At 43.4% G+C, this 24,945-nt stretch overlaps 2 protein-coding genes across 3 annotated transcripts; both read left to right on the top strand.

Annotated features, from left to right (window-relative positions):
- Positions 1 to 816: 816 nt before the first annotated feature.
- sfpq (splicing factor proline/glutamine-rich) lies at positions 817 to 20,468 on the top strand. 2 transcript variants are annotated; one of them, XM_061254741.1, is made up of 12 exons: positions 817 to 1,468; positions 2,457 to 2,645; positions 2,795 to 3,096; positions 3,316 to 3,411; positions 3,981 to 4,177; positions 4,371 to 4,455; positions 4,612 to 4,726; positions 5,430 to 5,478; positions 5,953 to 6,074; positions 19,667 to 19,719; positions 19,825 to 19,927; positions 20,373 to 20,468. In XM_061254741.1, exons 1-10 carry the CDS (start codon positions 995 to 997, stop codon positions 19,691 to 19,693), a joined length of 1,656 nt encoding a protein of 551 aa, XP_061110725.1. In that variant the 5' UTR covers positions 817 to 994; the 3' UTR covers positions 19,694 to 19,719; positions 19,825 to 19,927; positions 20,373 to 20,468. The 2 variants fall into 2 exon arrangements, with proteins under 2 accessions (XP_061110725.1, XP_061110724.1); XM_061254740.1 differs by having other exon boundaries at positions 12,268 to 19,719.
- A 2,294-nt stretch (positions 20,469 to 22,762) lies between these two features.
- On the top strand, positions 22,763 to 24,739 carry LOC133137600 (uncharacterized). The gene is made up of 2 exons (XM_061255943.1): positions 22,763 to 23,031; positions 24,155 to 24,739. The coding sequence occupies exons 1-2, from the start codon at positions 22,763 to 22,765 to the stop codon at positions 24,684 to 24,686; spliced, it is 801 nt and encodes a 266-aa protein (XP_061111927.1). The 3' UTR covers positions 24,687 to 24,739.
- Positions 24,740 to 24,945: the final 206 nt, after the last annotated feature.

Here is a 24,945-nt window from a genome sequence, read left to right as displayed (position 1 = left end):
TTCGTGTAATTTCAAAAGACCAGGTTCCCATTCTTATAATCCCATTTTGGTGTTATACAGTGGGCTCCAGAATTATTGGCACCCTTGATAAAAAAGGCTGTATTTTGTAAACAACATAGATAATCTATATATGATGTTCAAAATTATGTACTTTTATTTCAGTACATTTATTCTCATGTTTTAATGTTGGAGGGTGACAGGCGGGGAGAAGTGCTAACTTTCTTTTGTTATAAAGTGTTGTATACTTTAGTGAGCAAAATACAGTATTTTACATGTCATAAGACCCATTTAATTTAGTTTCCAAATTTTGGAATCTCCAAATGGAAAACTGCCTAGAAATAGTTTATAATGCTAATTTTTGGTGATGTCATCAGATTTGAAAAGGGATTTGTCCAGTCTTTTGGCTGTGGCTCTGTTCTAACTGTACCAGGTACCACCACAATAATCTGTATCCACTCAAAAACAGAAAATATTTTAATTAAGAACAAAATATTCCACTTCCACTGTGTTTGAGCCTCCATGACTTTGTTTTAGTAATACTTATTCTGACTCTTTAAAAACAAACCCAAGTGGGTTACCTTTCAGAAGACACCAGGATTATGCCTGTAGTCCAAAGGGTTCAAGAATCGTAGGCATCTTATTTTGGGCATGTCATTTTCAAGCTTGGGTTAAGAAAATGCCTCTATAATATCTTCACAGCGCAGTATTCCATAGCGAAGAAATTTGAGCCGACTCAGCCCAGAGCATCCTAATTGGCCAATGTACTAACGTAATGCTTTGGGGCGGGGACGTGAATAAACAGTCACACTACAAAGAGACAAAGGGTGCTATTCGCCGCCATTTTAAAGTGTCGGGAAGAGTAATATCGGTGGCCTAGATAGCAAACTCTTGCTGTAACGCATACATTTTTTAAAATTTAGTTTCGTTATCTTTTACAGCGTCGCCGATTTCATATTACTTTTGTAATTAGTCTTGTTCTTTGTTCAAAGTAAAAATGTCTAGAGACCGCTTTAGGAACCGTGGCGGATTCCAGCGTCGGGGAGGCGGTGGGATGCGTGGGGGAATAGGAAACCCGAACTTTAGGAATCAGAACCCACATCCTTTCCAAAACAGAGGTCCGCAGCAAGGGATCGGACATGGGCATCCACCAAACCAGGCACCGCCGGCCACCCAAACAACCCCACAGAAACCCCAGCCTCCCGCTACGGTGACTCAGCCGGGAGCCACAGCAACACCGCAGGCCCCTGCTCCGGCGGACAAGACGCCTGCAACACCACAGGCCCCTGCCGGACAGCCTAAGCTGCAATCTCCACCTCCGAAGCCGGGACTCACGTCGCCGCCGATCCAAGCAAACAAGAACCAACAAAAACCTGGAATTGGAAACGGACAGAAACCACCCCAACCCCCGAACATACAGCCCCCAGAACAGCAGAAGATAAAGCGAGAAGAACCGAGTGGACCGCCACAGGTAACATTCGAAACGCTAACATTAGCTAGCAGAAATGCAAAGTTTTTGGAATTGATTTTTAAACGCGCGACTTAATTCGTGTAAATGAGTGTTTGGGTTTACTTCTTGTTTGTGTAAGAGCTTCGTATTTCGCCGTTTATATGCTATTGTACTGACTTTTTTGGTTTCTGCGGCTGTTCTCATCCAGCCGTGTTCGATGGCCGCCTTTGTCGACCCGTTCACAAGGGGATTGTGATACAAAATGGATGCAAGTTGTAATGCGAACCAAGTTGGCTCTGTCAATCGGAAGAATATATATATATATACATATTAGACTTAAATGATGTAATATCGGGTGTAGTTAAGTTGTAACCATTATTACTGCTGCTTGCAGATCTGCGTCTGTTGGCTTGCGTGTGCATTTCCTTCCTCGTTCTAGACTCCATTTCAAGCGCACACGCCTGAAGCGGTCGCCATTTTATGCGTAGTCAACGCTGCGGTGGTTAAGAAACTATACTGTGTATAAACATGTATTTTATGTTACATAGTATATGGCTTTAGTTGGAAATGAATACTTTCTACGATTTTAAATCATCGTCCTTCCGTCTCATTTCATTTAATGAGGCTAGCATTCCCTCGAAAGCTAACAATGGCTAGTTAGCCTTGCACTTCTATTGTGTAGCGAGCTAGCTGCGCAATTTGTACGTTGCTCCGTGTTTTGGTGAGTTACGCTTTTGGGGGTGAAGTTTTATGAATTTGTCCTTGTTAATATTGATGCACATTTTATAATTGTGGAGGTTAACTTGGCACCTAACCGCGTTAGCCAACTTGGACAACTGGCATTGAGTCACATCCGTAATACTGATGCGGCCCTACATGATCTGACGAAGACTAATGAATACATGGTATCCATTGTGCGTGACCTGGCAACTGATATAAAGTAATTCTCTGCCACGAGTTGCTATTAATACTGTGTTTCCCCCCTCCATAAAAAAAAAAAAAAAATCAGGAATTGAGGGCAACGCTGTCCCTCTTACGCAAACCAGGAGAGAAGACCTACACTCAGCGGTGTCGTCTCTTTGTTGGAAATCTCCCCAACGACATCACTGAGAATGAATTCAGAAAGCTGTTCTCGAAGTATGGAGAGCCAAGTGAAATCTTCATCAACAATATTAAGGGATTTGGCTTCATCCGATTGGTAAGGCGACTTTAGTCAGAAAAAATTACTTTTGCTTATTTGGCTTAGCTAAAAGGTGTGTTCTATAATTCATACATTAGCTCTCAAACATGTTTTGACTCTTTGCATCCAGCTCTCTAAATGGTCTAAATGTTGATTATGTCCTACAGGAATCGCGCGCCCTGGCTGAGATCGCCAAAGCCGAATTGGATGATGTGCCCATGAAGGGCCGACAGCTGAGGGTGCGCTTTGCCACCCACTCTGCTGCTCTGTCTGTGCGCAACCTGTCCCCCTTTGTCTCCAACGAGCTGCTGGATGAAGCCTTCTGTCAGTTCGGTCAGGTGGAGAGGGCTGTCGTCATTGTGGATGACCGTGGGCGCTCCACTGGAAAGGGCATTGTTGAGTTTGCCACTAAGCCAGCTGCCCGCAAGGCTATGGACCGCTGCAACGATGGAGTCTTCTTGTTGACCACGTAAGGACTGGTTGGATGGACATGTATATGCTTTGGAAGACAGATGTACTCCATTCTTTGAAAACGAGCATGTACCGTGTGCACCACTCATTGTGTTTTACAGATTACAATCTTGTAAATCTATGTGAGCCTAAATTCAAATTCCTGTTGATTTTTTTATCAGTGTTGTGTTCATCTGTGAAATGGCAAACTTCATACATATTTGTCTTTTTGTGATAGGACGCCACGTCCGGTTGTGGTGGAACCACTGGAGCAGTATGATGATGAGGACGGTCTGCCAGAAAAGCTGGCTCAGAAGAACCCCAAGTACCAGAAGTAAGTCCACCCATCAGCCTGATACCGCGCCATTCTGTAATGGACATTTTTGGGAGTGACCTCGGCACACTTTTGTCCTGCAAATCGACCCATTTCACACCATCTGCCACCTGATGTGACTTTGTTTTGGGACAGATGGTGTGAAACACTGGTGGAAAAAGGCCATTTACACCTCAGACAATACAGTGAAGGATTCAGTGATGGACCATTGTTAATAGCCAAAAGGGCTTCCTGTAATTTACATTTTAGGCCTTTTGAAAATGCTCTTGTCCAGTCTGACTTAGATTCCATTCTTTACACAAAATCATTTATACAGCTGGACATTTGCATGCATGTACTGGTGTCATGGGCAGGGCAATAAGGAGAAGTGTAGAGCGGTATCATAATTACTATTCGTTTTAGCCCTTAAACCTTTATAGTATGATGCTGATGTAAGAATCAGTACTTGTAATTGAAAGCATTGGAGTTTTAGAATACTGACTTGGTATTTAGAAAGAAAAAAGGGTTAAACCATATTTAAATTTGAAATAAAATAAAATATTTGTTTGGAAATGATTTTAATCATTTAGGGAGCGTGAGCAGCCTCCTCGGTTTGCGCACCGCGGCTCCTTTGAGTTCGAGTACTCTCAGCGCTGGAAGTCTCTTGACGACATGGAGAAGCAACAGCGGCAGCAGGTGGAGAAGAACATCCGTGAAGCACGTGATAAGCTTGAGAGCGAGATGGAGGACGCTTACCACGAGCACCAGGCAAACCTGCTCCGACAAGGTATGCTCCCTCGCCCCCGTCATGGGACCCCCCCCAGCCTGGTCTGGGCAGTGTAAGCGCAGTGTAAGACGTGTCCTGTTTGGTCCCAGCCTGGTGTGCGCAGTGCGTGCGCAGTGCGTGCACAGTCCTGTTGGGTCCCGGCCTGGTCTGGGCAGTGTAAATGCAGTGTTTGACGTGCTGTTGGTTCCCACAGACCTGCTGAGGCGGCAGGAGGAGCTGCGGCGAATGGAGGAGATGCACAGCCAGGAGATGCAGAAGCGCAAGGAGATGCAGCTGAGGTATGGCAGGATTCTGCACCTTTACTTCTGCCCTTTTTATTCGGCTAGCTGAAATCAGAATTCTTTTTGCTCAGTCTAGTCGATTCTTCATAAACATACAAATGTGTCAAAGTATGAATTCCATAAAAGTCATGTCTTGCTCCTATGGCTCCGCAGGCAGGAGGAGGAGCGGCGGCGGCGGGAGGAGGAGATGTTGCGGCAGAGGGAGATGGAGGAGCAGATGCGCCGCCAGCGCGAGGAGTCCTACAGGATGGGCGGCTTCATGGACTCGGTGAGTGCGGCCCGCGAGCGTCCCACACGCTGGGAGTGATGGGAGGGCCTGAAATGCGTGTGGTATCCCTGCACACGTGACTGTCGATTCTGTTGTGGGGAAAGTACTGCTTTACTGCTTCCCATTAACACTTAAGTGCACGTTGTTGATAACACGTAATGCATTAATGCCTTCTTTTTTTTTTAATTTTTTTTTTTTTTTTAGGAATGTTTGCTAATGTTATAAACTACATGTTTAGGCTGCGGGGGTTTGTTGGGAGAAACACCGCTTTGATGACTGTCGATGACTGCTGATCCTGAGCAACATTTCACAAACTTGTCTGCTTATTTTTTTTGTCTGACTGGATGTTTAAAACATATCCACTAGGGGGCAGATCAGGATCAGAATAAGTTTCCACCTTCCTTTCTGGCTTCATAGGATCTGTCGTGTCACTAGCCATAAAATACTTCCCTGCGTGGTAACATGGATATTGCGCATTGTATACAATACCAAGCCATCGGGATGTTGCCAGCTTAAGCAGAAATTATGCCCATGCAAATGCTCTTCAGCTGTTCAGTTGGGTTACTTTACCTCAGTGCATGAAGCTGCACCCTTCAATCACTGCAGACTGGGGGATGTTGGGCTTGGGTGGGGGTCAGTGTTGGGACCCTGGTAGAGATAGAGTTGTGGGAGTAGTGTTCTCACCGCCATGCCTGTGTTGCAGAGAGAACGGGATATGAGGATGACCGCAGGCGGGGCAATGGGCATGTCAGGTGAGTTCAACAAGCGATCCCAACCAACCTATTGTCAGTCCAAAATTACCCCTCCAATATTAAAGAGCTTTATCATCCCCAATGCTTCTCTGAAGACCATTCATTTGGAAGATGGCCAAAGCTGTGCTGTAAATGTGTATTCAAACACTTTTCTGAATGAATAGTAATTACAACAGTCTGTTTGTTCTGTAGCTGATCACGTTTGTGCATGGTCTTGCAGCTACATCAATATGCACTCATGCAATAAGCAGTATTAACTACAACACTGATTTCACTTCCGATATAGTGCGTAATGAAACTAATGTAGTCTTAAGTTCACTGTCGATTGCATAAATTGAGTGCAGTATTGCTCCAAGTTTATAAACCAGAAAAGTACAATGGTGTTCAGATTTTGCCATGACATGCTAGAGCTGGCTTCAGTGCCACATGCTCCCCCCACACCAGCTTCTGACCCCAAACCCCTCTGTCACACAGATATGCCCTTTAACTCACCAAACCAGAAGTTCCCCATGGGTGCCATGGGCTTTGAGGGCCACCAGGGGATGGGGGCGCCTGCAGCTGGAGGCATGGGAGGTGCCATGATGCCCAATGAAATGGTAATGTATCCCTGAGTGGGAAGAGTAGTGGGGGGAAGGAAGCGGGAATCTGGTAAAAATGAACAGCAGGAATATGTTGCATTCCTTGTGCGATGGGTCACAATGGTCCCAGTTTTGCTCCCCTCTCCGTAGTCTTCGGGATGGATGCCGAAAAGCACACCGCATTGGCAAATATCTGCACCTGCCGTGAATGTGAGGTCTCGCTGGCTGGCTGAGTAGTCTGTTTTGAGCTTTGCTCTTTCCGCACGCGATGGTATCCGTTGTTTCGCGGGGCAGCCCGCTCGGTTCCACCATTCTGAGCTCTCGTTGCTGTGTAAAATCGACCTGTACTAAAACTTCAGTAGTTTCTCCTCCTGGGTCTTAGTTTGTGTTCTTTTGGGAGTTTATTTTTTTATTTTTTGTATGTCATTGTTAGTCCTGTTTTGAGTGTTGGACTGTTTATGGCAGACGGGCAACGAGAAGTAGCAGTAGTGATGTTGTAGGGCCTCATGAGGCTGCTTAGCAACCAGTGCAAGAGCACGGTCTGTAGAGCGGTATTGTATTGCATCCAACCTGGAAGTCGAACGTGTTTTCCACTGTCCTGCCCTGAAACTTCATGACTTAAATGTGGGGCATTGAGAATGTTTGTAATGATCATTTGCCTGGAATTGCTGTAATAGGTACGCAGTTGTGCGGGTTGTAATTTCATCTCATGCGTAGTATGCACATGCAGCGTTGCAAGCTCAAAGCATGTTTTAGTACAGGTTGATGTTTGCATAAGCAAAGGTTTTTAAACATACACATCGCATGGTGTCAGACCCAGAGGAGAAGGATTTTGAAAGTTTTTTGGGGAGACGGGTGGAGGTATTCATGCGTGCGGATCCACCCAAACAGTGTCATCAATCAAAAAGGAAAAGATTTGTGTAATCGGTCAAGTGAGGAGGCTCCAGGTCTAAACCTGGTTCCATCTTTTGGCTTGAATACTCTGTTCATTATTGCAACGAAAGGCAACTTTAACTAAGGCAGGGTGCAGATGCTGTTCGCAATGGGATTGTAATGTTGGTAAACCCCAAATTGTTGACTGAAGGGGTACATCATTTTTGTGTCATTTCATTGGTACATCTATGCCATTAATTTCATCGAAACCAAATGAAGCAGAGTTCTATAAGCCAAAAACTGGCGTTTCCTGAATGTTGCCTCTGGTTGTGCCTGGACTGGAGGCCCGGATGTCGGACATTTGGATGAAATCTTCACTGAATGGCAAATATTTGTATGTTGTACTAGCTCCACTCAGTTTAACTTTTGAAGGTGTAAGTTCACACGTGATGAGTGTTTTTAACTGAACTTACTGATGCTACAATTATTTATGGTAATTGACGGCAATTAAGTTCTTCAACATGGACTTAATCTTGGAAAAAATCTTCCAAAAACCTATGCTACTCTTCTATGGCTAAGCCTATTTTGATTATGTATTTTTGTATAATTTTTTTGGCAAATTGCTGTCAAATTGGTGGACAGAAGGTTTGACTGGCTGTTCTACAAAATGGCTCATGTAAAAAGCAGGTAATCAATTAACTGCTTGCACATGACCTGCTTTGGTGGGTCTGTCCTGTAATTTATGTGAAGCTCATTTCGGTTCAGTATAGCGTTTGTGTGTATTGGTGTATCCACCAGCAACGAGTGGGTCTGTTTGTTTCAATGTTTGAATTGAAGCTATAGAATGCCTAAGCTGTTGGAGGGGGGGGGGGGGGGGAAACATCAGCAAGTCAACGATTATAAAAATTTAAAAAAAAAAAAAGATTTTATTTACAGTGTTCATGGGCCCTTCCGCACACTGGGAGAGTTAAGCCCAATTTATACCTCCTTGGCTCACGGCTCACAGGCATGAGCCGTTGGCTCACGGCTCACAGCCATGAGCTCCGGGCATTTATACTCAATACACCGGCTCACTGACGCATCCTGTAGCTAACGTTCAATTATTATAGTAATAATAATATAATATAATAATAATAATGATTATAATTAACTAATAATAATAACTAATTTATTAATATTAATATAATACACTTTATTATCGTGTTAACGAACGTTAACGTTATTTAGATTTTAGCCTACATGTTGCGAAGGCTTCTCTAGGTATCCTTCACTCGTTTGACGTTTGGATTGCCTTCGGGGGTGCGGGCAACACCAAGTGTTTCGGAAATTTCGACCCATGAATTCATATTTCCTACCACATCTTTATAATCCTGAATGCTGGAGTCATATAGATTACGGTACTTCCTCACCTCCTCCGCCAGTCTCTTCAAAACCATTCATATTATTGACTCGGTTGACTCGGCTCCGATCAAAACACGGAACTTCTCGTCTCCTAGCAACACAGAACGCTCGTCCAGACCAGTCAACCAATCAAAGCTATAAGACATGAATGACGCGGTGTGAGCCGCTAGAAATTTCAGGTGGTATGAGCCAAGACTTTTTGGCTCACAGACGTCATTTGAGACGTTCCAAATGACGTCTGTGAGCCACGGCTCATGCCTGTGAGCCGTGAGCCAAGGAGGTATAAATTGGGCTTTAGCAGGCTCCCCCAGCACTTTACCCACCGAAAGAACAAAGACTCCCAACGGTGTGCTCTCAGGCCTTTTCTACCTGAAGCCCCTTCCCATGGAACACCTAAACAGAGATCAAAGATACATTTAGCAATTATTGTAGCAGTTATTGCAAATGTCTTAATATAAAATCAAAAAACACCATCTCCATTCATCTTATGCACATCTCGATCAGGGTGCTGTAAAAGGATTTGCAACCATTAAAAGGCTGAATATCCTCCATTACTTGATATGGTCCAACCCCCAGCAAAACGCCCTTTTAGTACTTTTCATGGCTTTGCTCGTGCTTTCCCCTCACAGGAAAAAAGAAAACCGCAAATTGGAGTGTAAGTACCTTTTCTTCCCACAAAGAAATAAAACCAAGCAAATGGTGGCAATATACATGATTAACCCTTTTTCCCCACAAGTGAAACATTGCATTATAGAAAACTGCAACTATCATGCATTTAAGTTTCTCCAGCACCTCCACACGGTGTTTAGTACAAACGTGCAGCTTGAATCTCAAGTTCGTATTCAGAATTCTTATACTTTAACCGTAGTTTCACCTATAGATAAGCATTTTAATTTTAACTTTGAAGTTCCCTTTGATTTTCTGCAACAGGAAATACACAAGGTTTAAAAATGTCCTAAAAAGGTGAAATGGAATTCTTGGCGCCAGTTCCTCACGGCACTCAGTCCGTGACACTGATTTGGAGGTCCAATCACAGCATGGCAATCTGCAAGCCTCTAACCTGGGTCAAGTTCGGTGCCCATAACATTCTAATGAATTGAGTAACAAAGTGAGTAGTTGGAGATTTTGCCAGACTTACTATTCAGACTTGTATCAAAAATTGGAACGGGTGCACAAGTGACCCCAGTTCCCCCCGATCGTGTGGAATGTTACCTGAAAGACCTCTTCACCGACTGATCCTTTAACACCAACTGATCCTTTAACACCATCTCTTGGACAGCAAAGTCCCTTCACAGGTGCCTATATAGCTCAACACAAGTTTTAACTACTCCTTTAATGTCTGCCCCTTGACAACCCATGGCACATTTGATTACTGTATAACCCCATCAGTTGGCGTTTTCTAATGTTACTAACCTTACAATTAAGCTTTAGTCTGAGTGACATATTTGTTCCTGCTTGTTTGAAAACGTCCCCGTCTAATTTGGTAAAAAGTCACACTTGAAACTAGTGACTGGTTTGCTTTTACCATAAGTGACTAGCCTGGTCAAAACATTTGCTCTGGACAGTCTCTCTTACAGGGTGTTATGTGGCAACAAAGTAGAGTGCCGAAGTAATGTGTACAAGGCAAGCTGACGTCACCTCGGTCCAAGAGTGGCACCGCTTAGTTGATGGATGAGGCTGATTTTTCTAATCATACTCTTTACCAGTAGGTTGCTCTAAGCCGAAGTCCGATAGATGCCTAGGTTGAGCCATTTTGACATGCGCAGACTGTCAACGAACCCCATTATAGTTCAGTTTTTACCTGGATATAACCAGCCTACATCCTCGTTATCCGGAAAGCTTTCCATTTTTAAGCAAACAAAGCTTGGTTTTCACGTGGACTGCAAGATGGAGTTTCACTATGCAAAAATGTTCACTGGGTAACTGAGTTGTACTGTAACGTTACTTTGTTCCCTGCCATTCTTTTCACACTCACTTAATGTATGTTGTCATTATCAAACCCTTTGTCAATTGAGCCCAAATTAAGAGTTCAACAGCATACTGTAAGCTTTCATGGCTTGAAGTTGAATGATCTCCTGTAACAATACATATTTGTTTATTAATTTCTTGCAGTAGCTGACTTAATGGGGTGGGTTGCGCCATCTTAAATTCATGTTTTGACTGAGGTCACTAGAGTTGCTGGAAATGAGCCAATTGAAACTCCCTGTCCTAGTTGTACTATTTCACGAGTGAATTTTCCGGATCAGGAGTGGATGTTTACCTTGGGATATTTCAGTATTCATTGATTCTTTGAACATTTTCGGTTTTGAATCCTCACATACAAAACCGATTTTCACCACACTTTTACCCAGACCTCATTTAGCTGAGTTTGAGTTTTCTGCTGAGGTAGAAGTGTCAGGATGGCTAGATATTTTAGCCATGTACCCAAGGTTATACATTACATTCATTTAATTGACTGAATGCAAGAACTCCAGTTCCTACACAAACTAGCAGTATGTTCATGGTTCAGTGACCATTACATTTAAAACGCTACACATGGCTTTGATTGAAATGGTGCCCAGTTGTGATGACCATTATCCTTTGGACACATCAGAGCTAACTAAGGAAATCGGAACAGGGTTTTCTGAGTGCATTTGGTTACATTTCTGTACAGTCAAATCTAGCTTCTACAACAGCTCTGAACAGCACATGCCTGCTTCAGAAGTAAATATTTTGCTGTGTAGCCAGCTATACAGGTGTTTTCACAGCTAGGTTTGCCATAACCGGTTTCTCTGTTGCCTTATTAAACTGTGGAAAAGTGGCTAGCTGCACTGCTAACATGGGGAGAGCCACTGTGCCCATGTCCACAATCACAATCTTGGCTGTAATTAAATTGTAAATGCAATCTTGAAAAATACTTTGAATTGAATAAGACAAGTGATTTATCATGAATAGGTCAATATTTTAATAGTATTGCAGAACTGGAATTTTCATAAAGTAAAAAAAAAAAAAAAAAAAACTCTGTTAAATGTGAAATGTACTTTGGGACTTATGGGAGTTAGGCCATTAATGGTTATTCACAATGTAACCAGTTTTGTAATGTTTTGCCTATCTTGTGGTATTGTTTCAGTTGTGACAAACTAATTTGAATGAATCGGAACATTTCTACATTAAGCAATAATTAATTGGTTATACTTTGTATTGTGAAATTGCTGCATATCTAAAACAATTGTCATACCTGCCAGTGGCAGGACATGGCCCCTTCAGATTCAGTTCTAATGGAGGGCCACAATTAAGTGAACAAAAAGCCATTGAGTGGTCTAATCTGGACTGCATTGTGCTGTAGTTCATACATTGTGAAACTTATTTGATCGTCGTTCCTAATGCCAGATTTTTCATGTAGGCTGGGGTCGGGGTGGTGAGTGGCTGATTACGACAAAAAAAGCGTTGCCGTGTGAACATGAAGGCATTTAATAAAAATGCAAGGCTGTGATTATTGTTTTTTGCCGCTAATTCTAACTGCTGCCTCAACTCCAGTGGAAACGGTTGTATGGCCTTGTTGCCAGGTCCACGGACAGCCCAGCTGCAGCCCTGTCTTCTTATGAAATGCCCCATTTTGGCCTGTGATGTAGCTTAGCCCATGGGATGCATGAAGATCTTCGCAGAATCCAACTAACAAAAATATCACCTTTCTTCCTTCTCTGTATGTCGCCTGTGGCACCTGTGGATCTGCGTTTTGGGACTGTATCAACGAACCTTTCCCCCGGACATGCCCCCCATTTTTATTTATTTTTTGGTTAAAATTTTATTTTTATTTTTTTACTTTTGTATTAATCTGGGGTTGTGTATTTGGCTTGCAAACCACACAAATTGCACCCCCTTCCTCAAATGTGTGGACTTGAATACAACCATCTCTCCTCTTAACCCCTACCATTGCTTTGGTGAATGGTTCTTGTAGCGCAATGAGCGTTTCCCCCAGGGTGGCCCAGGGGGACCCAGAGGAATGGGCCCTGGGACCCCCGGATTCGGCCGTGTTCGTGAGGAGTTTGATGGGCCTGCCAAGAAGCCACGATTCTAATGGTTGTCTTGCATTTAAAAAAAAAAAAAAGCAAAGAAAAAAAAAAAAAAAAAAAAAGCAGCGGAATCGTGGAGGTTCTCCATCTGAACGTCCTGAGTCAATGTTGTATTTAAGTTGAGTATATTTTGCATTTTAGCCTGAAGAAGCATAATTTTATGGAAAGTTATTTTTTCTTTTTTTACTTTGTATTTCAAGTAGTGTGTACTTTGCCACCTGGCCAATATTCGTGATTCCTCACCCTGCCCTCTTTCAGTATAATCTTATGTGTAGTTATATCGTGTAATGTGACTCATGTTGTGGTGGTTCAATTTGTAAGTTAACCTTCACCTTTCTATGGCTGTGTTTTTGTGCCATTTAACATTTTGAAAACCTGTATCTTTACAATAAAGGCTGCAATTGGTTCTTTACTTTTCCAAACCTCAAGTTTGTTCTTGGCAAAGTACTGTGCTGTTGATCCAAACCCAAAGCTTCAAAGTCCAAAAAAGCTTTCCAGTCCTGAGATTGGTTGAGGAACAACTAGGCCTAATCCTGCAAGCTAGATGGTTGTGTATTGTAACTGTGAATAATAGAACCATGGCCTGGTTTTATTTCATTGAGTTTGTTGGTGGATGTATTATGGTGAAATACTCCAGCAAAAATGCCAACACTGCTTGTTGGCTGAGCAAAGAAGTGTAGTTTTGATGGTTCTCATGGAAATATTGCTGGAAGTGAGACTACTTTTCAGTTGCTGTAATCTTGCTCCACCTGCAGTGCATTACTGTTTATGGCTACCACTGGTTAGGTGTTTGCAAAACATCTTTCCCCCTCCCATTTTATTCAGCAGTAGTGCAATATTAAAAATTTTTGCACTGCGTTTTTCAGGCTTCTGAAATGTTCTTTAAATTTCAGTTGATTCATTTTAAAAAATTGGATGAGTTTCCTGACAAACTGTAATGTTATCCATCTACTTGTGAACTGTAAACATGAGTGGTGGTCAAATGTGTAGTTTGCCGTCTTGGAACTAGACCGCTCTAAATTACAGATGGCTGTTGTATAGTTATTATACAGTACTGCTATTGGACTTGATTGCTGAACAGATTTCACCATGAAGGCCATGTCTGTTCATGGCATTATACATGGTTTAGAACCATTGGAAAACCAAGGCGATTTATCAGAACGTAGTATTCTGCCAGCCTTTGTGTCCCCTTTGCCTTATTGCAAAAACTCTCCCCACATTTATTTTTGTCCAGTGACTATGCACATGTTGTTCATAGCCCCATTGTGATTTGTGATTTTAAGCTGCTTCTCAACTTGGACTGCATTAATGATTCTTGCAAGAGAAGTTTATTAAATGTCAATATTCCATTATCTTGTCAAAAGTGGGATCCAAATGGCTCTACATCCCCCCCCCCCCCCCCCCCCCAATTGTACTCATGGTTCCAAAATTGAATGTGCTCATGTCCTCAAGTACCCCCTGTATTACCATGGGGCCAAGGATTTCCAAAGCAAGTAGTTTCTATAAATGGTTCAATCACATTTCCCTAGCACTATTCAGGCATGTTTTATCACTTGGGGAAAATTGTAATTTCCATGGCAACGATTTAAATATTTGATCTTGCTAGTTGCAACAGTGCAGCATTGCTTCAGTGTTTGTAATGCCACTCCTAGTCCCATATGCAGCCACTGCCATGTCTGATGTTAAAGGGGAAATGCACGGAACAATCCCAGTGACTCCATACATTGACTGCAAGTGTTGCAGTGCTGCAGATTTCGAACTTCTAGCTCTTCAGAAATTTCAAAACTAAATGGACGTGTTCAGATTTTGATTGTAAATAATAGCCTGCAGGCCTGATGGAAGAAATGCTTGAAAAACTGGTTCGAATAAGAAGCTTCGGTATCTGTATCAGAATGGAACTTGTATGGCTTCATTGCCCCCAATATCATAAACCTGCAATGTTCATGTTTCATAATTGTGTTGGATTTTCTGTACATTTTTCTCAACAGGTTCATTCAACAAAAAAACATTAAAAGATTGCAGGGTGGCAAGAGACCTCTTGGTACACGGCTTTATGAACTTATCAGCTATCCACAGCACCTTATGGTTTTACGAAAACATCTGCTCCCGATGTGCCAATGCAGTTGTTAGGTTCAGTAGTTCAGTTAAAGGGTTGGTTTGTGAATTACCCCACCTACACCCACTGGAAGTGCACTTTCAGTGGAGCATAGAAAGTACTCATTAACTTTCTTTAAAGGAATTGTATGTTGAGGTGAAGTAAACAAGATTGAGCTTAGTCGTCAGTTGTGAATTACCCTCCAAGGCTTACTGTGCAACTCCATTCACCGGCCTTGGTTCTCGGCTTGCTTTGCTGGCCTCTAAAATTAGGAGGGTGAAGATGGATGCTGTACAGCAATTTCTTAAATCATAATCTGATAAAATTGAGTGGAAAATCACTTGAGCACCAGTATTGAGACTCATATGTAGAACTGGAACCAGCCACGGGTTATGTTGGTGATTCAACCATAACCCAAATAAGGGTTTTAGTACTCTCTAAAATAACTATCAAATACTCATAATCGGTCATTTTGGGTGAAATTCCGAATGTTTACTTGAGTATACTGTACAAATTTTTTTTACCAGTTTTGAATGCAACCAGACATGAAATCACTGTGCCAATCAAGATTCTTCCGTCAACTTATTTGTGAGTGACCGTTTAAAGGAGTAAAATGGTGGTTGGTCACTCTTTGTTTTTGTATTGAATTTGCACAACCTGAAAGAAGTATTAAATATATCCATTCAGTTTTTGGCAAAGTAAGCCTTTTTATGTTTATCATCCTATTTTTGACCGGTTGAGAATTTCTCCTTGTGGGTCACACAAGGATAACCACTCCCCTTACCTATAACTTGTGACCCATAATTTGCGCTGCTGGCCTCCAGGCAAGACGATGCAAATATTTGACGACCGTTGGGTTCACTTAAATGACCTTTTAAGGACTATTAGACTTTCTGGTTGTATTCATTTAGCTAGCTAATGTTAGCTAGCTAGTTTTCTTTCATAAGGATGTTATAGTTGTGCTTTTCAGAATTCTTTGCTAAAATTATCATTGGATAAGTATGTGTCCTTACCTTGGTTATCGATAATTGATACACCAAGTTAGCTAGCTTGTGAAATGGAGGTAGCCATGGTAAACAACAATGTGTGGAAAGTAGGCGCACGGTCTGTCAATCAGTTAATTAGTAGTTTGGGTGAACTTTCATGGGGAAATTTGGCTTAGAAAAACATAGGCTTAGAAAAAGATGTTTGAAGATGCATTTAAATGATTGAATAATGAACTATGCACATTTGTTTTGTTGCCTTTAGATGACTGGCAAGTGCCACATTCAACCACCATGTTACTCCTTTAACACGTGACCATTTTGTATAGTCCAATTTGCCATGGCTCAATCATTCATGCAATCCCATTTTAATCTTACAGAAAATTTCACAAATGAACAAGTATACAGCTGAGCGTAGAATGCATGTTCATACAAACAAGATGGCAGATTTATGATGTTATTCAAACACATTTCATTAAGTTCTTTTGACCATTTTTTTGGCACTGGGTTAGATGTTAAAATGAGCTATTTTTTCATAAAGTAGTTTGCCTTTCATTTGAATTGATTTCATCTGTGGATGTACATTATGCCACATTTGTGTGTCTCCAGTGTCTGCCTGGCTGCAAGTTGTCGATTGTCCCAAGATTAGCGTGAAATCTAATGCAATTTATCAAGGAATATCATGAAGGCATCCAGCAATTGCAAATAGTTCCAAAAAAGTTAAGATTCCTTGGATTCAAGGAGGCTTATTTGTTTCACTGGCAATGTTTGTCTGAAAAGACTCAAGTTTATATGTGCCGATTTAATTTAGGACATTCAGTCTCATTGGCCAGTTTCTCAGCTGGCTTCAGTCTTTCTGTAGCCAAAATCAAGAAAAGGGAACCTCCATCTGACATAAGAGAACTAGTCAGAAGTCGAGCAGATTTCTTCCTCCCTCCCTCGCTCCCTGCCTCCCTCCCCCAATCACCTGGCTGAAGAGACTACCTGAGGAGAGAGGCTGGTGTCTTGTCTGTCCCACATGTCTTGAGTGCATGAGGAGGCCATAGCTGTGCAGTCAGGGCCAGCGGCCAGCCGGCCCCTCCTTCGGTAGAGGCCCTCGGCAGTTGATTGCATTGAGGATCAGTAGTTCTGCTGCAGTCAGTGGACAGTAGAGCCTGGACTTGTATGCATCAAGAGATGTGCTTGCAGATCAGCAGTAGAGGTAAGTGTTACTGTTTCTAAATGATTTAATTTATGTTAAAAAAAAATATATAAAACATCTGGACAATCCCTGCCCCCTACCCCTTTCAGTCCACTTCCCACTGAAGTGGTATTCCTGGATTCTGGCATCATACTCCTGAGAGTGGTATCACAGTGCAGAACATTTCTGTTCATCCTCTTGTCTGTTGGCATAAAACTCCTGGTGAGAAACGGTGCATGGAGACATCTCAAACCAAGCAGTGTCTGGTACTTTGACTACCAACTGCAGCTCGACAGGGAATGCGTTTTGTGTGCTAGGTGGCTGCCCATGGGGGCAGCTGCATACTGCTGTGTCACTGGCTCAAGCAAGGGTGGGGGGTGAGTGAGATGGGTGATTTTGACGTTTGTGGGTGGGTGGGTGGGGGTTTGTAACCAGTATACTTCAAAGAACTGCAGGCTGCAGAATGCTGGACTTGTATTCGGACTGGTGACTCAAGCTTCATCTTGCATGATATCTACACTTGCAAGTCCACAGAGTACCCTGCATCCTGAGGGAGTGTATTTGATCCTCTATATATGCCTGTCATTTTTCCAATGTGTCCCAGAACCATTTGAGAATTGTAGAATGGTAGCACACGTCTGTTCCTGAGCAATTCATAATCACCCTGCTGCAGTAATGCTTCACCTCAGACTTGCAATCTTGTCCTCTTGGCAATTGCGGTTTGGTTTTATTTGCTAATTTGCCTAAAGGCATACTGTGCAGGATCTATTTCACTCCTGTTAAACAGGAGTTTGTAATCTCGAGTCTTCTGAAAGTCCGGGAGTCTTTTGGATTGAGGCATGAGCTCCCTGCCCAGGAGAGGAAATGGGCAATAGTAAATATAAATATGTAGAGTAGTAGAAAATCCAAGCAGCAGTAGTAGTGCTGTGCAGTGGGACCTAGCTACCATGGCCAGCCAGCTGATGTACAAAACTGAATTGTCCGCTAATAACGGCAGCTACCTAATGTCACTGAAAGCTAGCCAGCCAATTGCTTAATGGCTAGCCCAAAGGCTATCTCACAAACCTAGCTCACCACTGTAGTAGCCAATCCATACACCCATACTCTCGCCTCCCTTCTATTGGACCATAGAGCTTTTGAGTTCAGTGTATTGCACACATGCTTTTCATATGCAGCACAGAAAAAAGGGCCACACCCAGAAACATCCCAAGCTGTTTTTCAGAATAAGAAATGCAAGGTATTGGGCAGAAGTGAACACAGACAGATGTTGCCAGTGTATGACAGTAATGACTGGGCATGTTTCTTTTAGAATATTTTCAAGGTGAAAATTCTGCAGAGTGCCTATAAATATTCAAAGGATTTCCCATTTTATTTTTTTAAGGGGGCGGGGGGCTGTTGGAGTTTTGGCTTACTGGCCTTTTCATAGATTCAGGACTCATGGATTCAGGAACATCTAGATTTCTTGAAGTATCGTACTCTATTGAGGCAGGATTTGGGTCAGGGGATTGGTAGCGGTGTAAATGGTGGTAATAAGATTTGAGTTTCAACTTCTGTTGCTCAGGGTTTTGTACCTGAAGACCTTATTCCCTTCTAATGAAAACATTTTAAGCTGCTACTGTAGAAATGGATGTTCTGGAGAATTTTAACCACGTCAACAAGGGGGAGGATTGGGTTGGGGGACTTGGCAATGGACGGGGGAGTGTATCAACTTTAGGCTTGTGGGAAGAGGGTGGGCTAAACATACAGATAGGATTACTAGATTGGTTCAAAATGTTTTGGATCCAAGATTGATGAGTGAACATACAAACACAGGTTATAGCCTTGATACAGTTACTGGAATTGATAAATTTAAGAATTGAATTTGAATTCAAGGAAGTCTGCCTTTAATCATGCTTAATCTTGATGCTCAACTTCCATAAATCTACAAATAACCAAGATAACCGTTATAGCAGAACCATTCTAGTAGTTCTATGTCTGTGTGTAACTCATGCCAGTGACCAGCCAATCAAGCTCCAGATGTGCTCTTAAGTACTCATCAGATGTGATCACACCTAAGGAAGGTGTGTAACCGTAATCTCTGTGTTGCAAATATGTACACCCGATCTGCTCCCAGCACGAATGCAGTGTGGGGCAGGTGCGGCCTTGTGTAGTGTGCGGTATGTAGCGGCCCCAGCCCATGGGCTCCTGTGAGTGTTTGTTTCTGCACTGTGATCCATTCTTATCCCCTCATCACCCTTCCCCCCCCCTTCGCTGGAGCATTTCCAAGTTGCCGCTCCGTCCCTCGGGAGTGTGATGCCAGAACGGCCCTCTGGGCCCCCTTCCCTCCGCGAAGGCACCACCTTTCTAAAAAACACGCCGCCAGATCCGTACTGCCATGACCCCGCTGTGTAAGGTGAAAAGGACGAGCCGCCGCGTCTTTGCTGCAGCAGACCCGTAGCCCCAAAGTGGCTCAAGTCTAGCTCATGATACCACACAACTGCTGCCATCACCATATTGGAAAAACTGAGCAAGTGTGATGTTTCTGTGCATGATTTCATGTTGTAAGTATACATATTGCCAAACCTGCTGTTGCTAAAATATATTGTCCACCAAGAGGTATGTCATAACTTGGCACCACAGCCTACAATATATTCTAGATGCCCAAACGATGGGTTTACTTCAGGCCTTTTCTGTCTTTGGGCCATTTCTGCCGGCATAATGTTGCTTTAGCTAGTTAATGAATCCATTTGCCTACTTTGCAAGCACTGTAGACTTTACTATTACGGTTTTCCGGCTGTGAATTTTAGCAAACTGCCCCCACACAAACACTGCATGTGAACACTCCCATCCCCTATTTTGTTAGCTTGCAGGTAATGGTAGTTAAAATTCAAGCACTCTGTCAGACAAGCTCCAGGTGTTATCATTTAGTTTAATTTCCGCATTTCCTTTGCATCAACTGAAACCGTTGTAGCTATGCAACACGCACACCGACGGGCACAAACCAGCCTTGTTGCGTCCACAGGCTCACTGGCTTTCTGTTTCTACAGGGGCCTTGCTTGGGAGAGGGAGGCTGAAGCAGTTCCTGACCCACTGACACAAGGTGAGTTGCCCCTGCCTGCCTGAGTCATCCCCTTTGCGGCAGTGTATCCTTCAGTCCCGCTGTGATGTATTTACAAGCGTCTGTGTCCCACTCTCTCCGCTGCAGACATGAGTGTGGAGACATTGGCTCCTGTACGGGCCTGTTCACAGGACCTGCCGAGGCTCCCCACAGAGCCTCGCCACAAAGAACACTGGATGTGCTGGCACACGTAAGTGGGAGTTTGTCTCAATACACCTCTTTCCTAATGTGCCCAAGGCATCGTCATGAGTTAATTAAGAAATGAACTCTTTCTTAAATAGAGTTCTGGTATTGCAATTAGGGCTTGAATGAAAACTAACTAGTCGGTGAATGCATAGCCTATTTAAATTGGCAGCAGTGTTGTAAAATGGTCAGGGAACACTGCTTGTAAGTTTCATTCTTCACGTTGGATTACCAGGTGGCATATCCATCTGTATGAATGTGTGCGAGAACTGCAAGCTTTGTTATGAGCGTGTGTTAAATATAGAAGAAAATGAAATGCTGATTTCATAAGTGTTGGTTGTCTGCTGGGTGTTATTTTAGTTGCTTGACATAATTCGGAGCTGCATTCAAATTCATTCAACTCAATTACTGCATCCTGCCTTTGACTCATTTGGTCCTCTTTGCCTCCACAGACGCGGCTGCAGTCCCAGGGTGAAAGCCCCGTCTTGTCCGCAGGAGCACAGCAGTAGAGTAAACTTAAAGCTTAAATAAACTTAGTTTATATTCAATTCACACCTGTCATGAGTTTTTATTTATCTTTTGTAAAGTGTTGCATAATAAACCTGAAATTACTTGAAGGCTGCAAGTTCAGGATTTTAATATGGTATTGCTGCTGACCCGTCATTCACTGTTGAGTAAAGCAAGGTGCTGAAGTGGAACGGGACCAGTAAACCCATCCAGGTGAACCAGTGGAGGTTTAAAATGTGAGCAGTGTCATTGGGGTATTGGGCCTTCTGCCGTACAACAGCTTCTGTCCATACTTGCGGCAGTCATACAAAGGCACAAATAATTTCTCTGGGAAAGATTTTGCCACTGCAGTGCCGAACCCCCACCCACCAAAAAGGAACTTGAACTATATTAGCTATTTGTTTTGAGATCAAATTTAATTTACGCTCCAGTATTTGGAGGCATTTCATTTTGAAATCATGTGTTGTAGGGGAAAATTCACAGAATGAAAGATCTCCCTCCTAAAAGCATGATAACCAATCACAAGTCAAAATCAGACTCCACCTTAGTGAGCAGGCTGGTTCCTCCAAAACTCTCAACGATGTGTGCTAAAAGTTTATCAATATATCTGTATTAAAGTAGGATATGTACCCTGTATAGTTTCAAACTGATTAACTGCTAAATTGTGCTAGGATTACACAGTGAGCCCAGCCAGCTGGCAGGGGGGGTCCCGTCTTGAACTGTGTAGACCAAACTCAAGGACATGGGCAGAGCAAGATATGACTGTACAGCTGATTTCTCCGGGACTCTCGATGTTTTATGCCAGAAGTGTATCTATTTGACCTAGAATATTAATTATAGCTGAGCTTATGAAAACGCAAGAAACCACAGTGAAAACTGTTGAAATGAGAGCAAAGAATGCTACGTACGTTTATTCCCTTAGAAGAGAATAATTAATCAAATGTTTAGTATGTCTGTATATTAGAAAAGTATATTAGAAGTGAATATTAATGAAATGTTTAGTTTGTATATTTTCAATGATTACTGCTGCTTAGTTTGTCTTATAAAAGCGAAAGATACAGAGTGACGTGTATGGATGACGTGGGAGGGCATCCAGAACTTTGAGGTCTGGTAGTTTGCCAAGAGCAGGTGCGGGGTAAAGTGAGGACACGTAGTTGGCAGAATGCCCTGAACTTTGTACAGAGTTGGCAGAGCATAAGGACCGTTGGCAATTTGCCACAATGACGTTGTGGGAGGAGCGTTGGGAGGAGTTACGATAAGAAAAGTGTGGGTGATTTGCCAGAATGAGGTTTGAGGAGGAGTTGTAGGTGGAGTAACTGTATAAAATGGGTGTACAAATGCCAGTCGGGGTTCAGTTCTGGAGAGCTAATCCGGCTTTATGCACGTGTGCTAATAAAGTCTGATTTTCCTGAAGATCTTGCTGCCTGGTGTCGTCTTTTCCCTCGCGAAGATGTTTTTCGAGAAATTGAAGATTTGGACTCTGTCGTTTCCTAGACACGACAGTGTTTCCAAATCGCCAAATCCAAATCATGAGGTGCAGACCGAACTGATTAATCCAGTTTCATGCGGCAGGCTATTGTATGTCTACAGAAGGACACACTGCCAGTTTTAATTTGGGTGCTATGAGGAAGCTCAAGCTGTAATTAAGAGGTGGGTGCAGTGTTTCTGCTTGCCTGCTCACCCAACTGTCCCCTGGACTGTGCGACGGGGTGGATGAAACCTGAGCCCGTGAGGAAACGAGAGGCACCGATGTGGGTCGGGTTTGTTTAGTCTGACCTGCGTTCTGTTGCTGCTTCTGTAGCCACGGCGCTGATGGGGCTTGGGTTACAGCCTGGGTGGGAATGGCCCCTTCCCAGCCACTGAACCATGAACATTAGTGTACTTTGACTTTTTGGGCAGGTGGGTTTGGCTGGGAAACTAAAATTAAACTTGTAAACCAAGCAAGTATTTTTTAAACTAGCAGAGGTGAGGGAATTTGGGATTAAATGGTGGTTCGTTTGAATACATTTTCCTGGACGTGTTGAATGTTGTCCTTGGAATTGTATATTTTACAATAAGTCGAGTATTTATCGGCTAGTTGTCTTATCTGGTATGAACCGACTGCAGCTAATAAATCCAGAGCTAACGGTTTACACTTTGACCGACAATGTGAAAATTGGCTTCCTTCCTCACATTGTGCCTCGAGTGTGTGCTGCCCCCCCAGGCTGCTTTCCTGCTATCGCTCGCACTCTCGTGGATGAAAGCTGACCTGGACTTGTGTTGGAGGGGGCTGAAGCGCCTGCGCTCGCTAATGCATCTTTAATGCACGTTCATTATTGATGGCCTTTCTGTGAGCATGCCCTCTGTGCTGGAGAGCGCAGCCCTCAGTCTGTGGGGAGACATGAGCAGAGGCGGTTCCTCCGTGGGCCTGGGCCTTGGTTCCGCTGGACTACGGCACCAAAGCGCGACGAAGAGGAGCCGTGTCTTTCCCCACACCTGCCTGCTGTCTGCCTCGGTGCCCCCGCCATCCCCTGCCCGCAGCGCGTGCCTCAGGGGCTCCCTCCGGCTGCCGTCGCTGACCACTGTAAGCCCCCTGCGCCAGAAGACCGCCTCGGCGGAGAGCAGGTAAGCCGATATCCCAACATACGTTCTCTGGGGTCTGGGGCCAGCAGACCTAAGCCTGGGCCCTCTGTACTTTTCGAAGTTTTAGGAGACGTGGGCAGAGCTGGAATCTGGTCAGTGAGTTGGTTGGGTCTTCTGTGATTGTGTGCACATAGACTTTGGCACAGACCGGAGTCTTGAGGAGTGAATGTGTGGGTTTTGCCAGTGGCTGTTCTTGACATCACCGCAGAAACGTATTAATTGGCGGTTAACACAAAGCTTGGAAGAACAAAGGAACAAACTGGTCTGCCCTTCCAAAGAAATCCAACAGAATTTCTCACTTTTTCCAGTCAGGGCAGCTACCAGTGCAACAGATGGCAGTGTATTCTTCCAGTAATTCCTATTAAGACAACATTTTCACAGTATAATTTTACCAGTCTAAATACAATTTCAACTAGTGGTCCTTATGCAAGAGGATTGTTCACTACCGAAGCAGTACAAATATGTATAGAGGACCATACATTTATTGAAAAGATTCATGAAGTATTTAGCAGTTTTTCAGGAAGAACAGTCTTGCAGTAGAATGGTTGTCAGTTCACACATCCACTGTGGAGATGGTGAGAGATGAGGTTAATTGAACCCCATGACCCCCTGAAGAGATTGGAAGAAACCTGAGCAAATTGAAAACGCAGCTCTCCTCATGGAAATGCTCCACAATCAACACACCATCTGCACTATCAGTTAATTTATCTGATGGCTTTGGCTCAGCCAGCCATGGATTAAAATAACAACTTTCTTAAATATGCTTGCTAGTGCTAGCTTCCAAATTTTGCACATTCACTTTCCTCATAAGTGGGTTATTTTTGTCAGTATTAGAAGTAGGGCCTTCAAGTTTTACTTTTTGGAAACATTATTTGGCCACATAAAATAAGTAATTGTTGTAGTTAGCAGTTGAGCAGTGCACATAAATTGCAGACGTTAAAACTGCTGGTTAAAGAAAAGCTTGATTTTGAGCTATATTTACACTTGATATGTTGTTACTTTTAGAATATGCTTTTATACCATAGGTAAGAAATTAAATGAGGCGCACAACCTCTGCTTCTGCTTTCATTTCCCTCCTGGATCTGCCCTCTTGTTTCCTTCACAGTGTCAGGAAGGCTTTGCTGTACACTCCAGGAGAGCGCGCAGTTATCGAGGGGTTTACGCGGAACTGCTGCCGACCTGGCCGCAAAAAGCCCCCACCTCCAATTCTGCGCAAGTCATGTGACGCAGGAGGGCGAATCCAGAGCTCCCCGCCAGTATACATGCACTTCTCTTGCCCAATCAGACCGGCCACAAAGCTTTCGGTGAAGCCGCTGCGCCAGAATCTGTCCCTGTCAACAGAGCAAAGGGAGCTTCGCCCCTTGGTGATGCAGTACCGGCAAGCCCCACAAGGGGGAACTCTAGCTGTGAGAGGAAAGCACTGCCTCCCAAGGCCTCCTTCTCCCCCAGTTACCACTGAGCCTGCTCGCACAGAGCTACATGTATTCCTGCCAACTGAGGGGGCAGGAGAGGAAGGGGACAATGAGTCCGTGGACGAGGGGTTCATGGATGAGCTGGATAGCAAGGTGACTTCTCTGAAGAACCACCAGGGGGAGCCCAAGACTTCTGCTCATCCTGATAATGCCTTATACTACTGAACGGGGCAACCAACCAGCGACTCATTTTCTAGCATAGTAAATGTTTATAATCAGTTTAATGTGAATTATATTCTGATAATACTGATATTCACAAAGCCTTTACATCTGGCAAGACTTGCTCTTATATTCAGTACAACTAGCTCTTGTAATTTAGTTATGTACATGTGTGCTGTGTTTGCCATAATAAAACATTTCTAGACAAACATTTTATAGGGCCATGAAACTGAAATCCATTTGACAACTTCTGATAACCAAACTC

Source organism: Conger conger, chromosome 9 (genome assembly GCF_963514075.1).
Source record: "Conger conger chromosome 9, fConCon1.1, whole genome shotgun sequence".
Lineage (NCBI taxonomy): Eukaryota > Metazoa > Chordata > Actinopteri > Anguilliformes > Congridae > Conger > Conger conger.
This window is presented reverse-complemented; position numbering and strand designations above follow the sequence as displayed.

What these genes read in the sequence shown, in the direction of transcription:
- sfpq (XM_061254740.1), top strand. Translation starts at nt 995, where the DNA reads ATGTCTAGAGACCGCTTTAGGAACCGTGGCGGATTCCAGCGTCGGGGA. An exon ending in AAGAACCCCAAGTACCAGAA is followed by an intron (nt 3,412 to 3,980) that starts GTAAGTCCACCC and finishes TTAATCATTTAG; the next exon opens with GGAGCGTGAGCAGCCTCCTC. An exon ending in CCATGATGCCCAATGAAATG is followed by an intron (nt 6,075 to 12,267) that starts GTAATGTATCCC and finishes TGGTTCTTGTAG; the next exon opens with CGCAATGAGCGTTTCCCCCA.
- LOC133137600 (XM_061255943.1), top strand. Translation starts at nt 22,763, where the DNA reads ATGCCCTCTGTGCTGGAGAGCGCAGCCCTCAGTCTGTGGGGAGACATG. An exon ending in ACCGCCTCGGCGGAGAGCAG is followed by an intron (nt 23,032 to 24,154) that starts GTAAGCCGATAT and finishes TTTCCTTCACAG; the next exon opens with TGTCAGGAAGGCTTTGCTGT.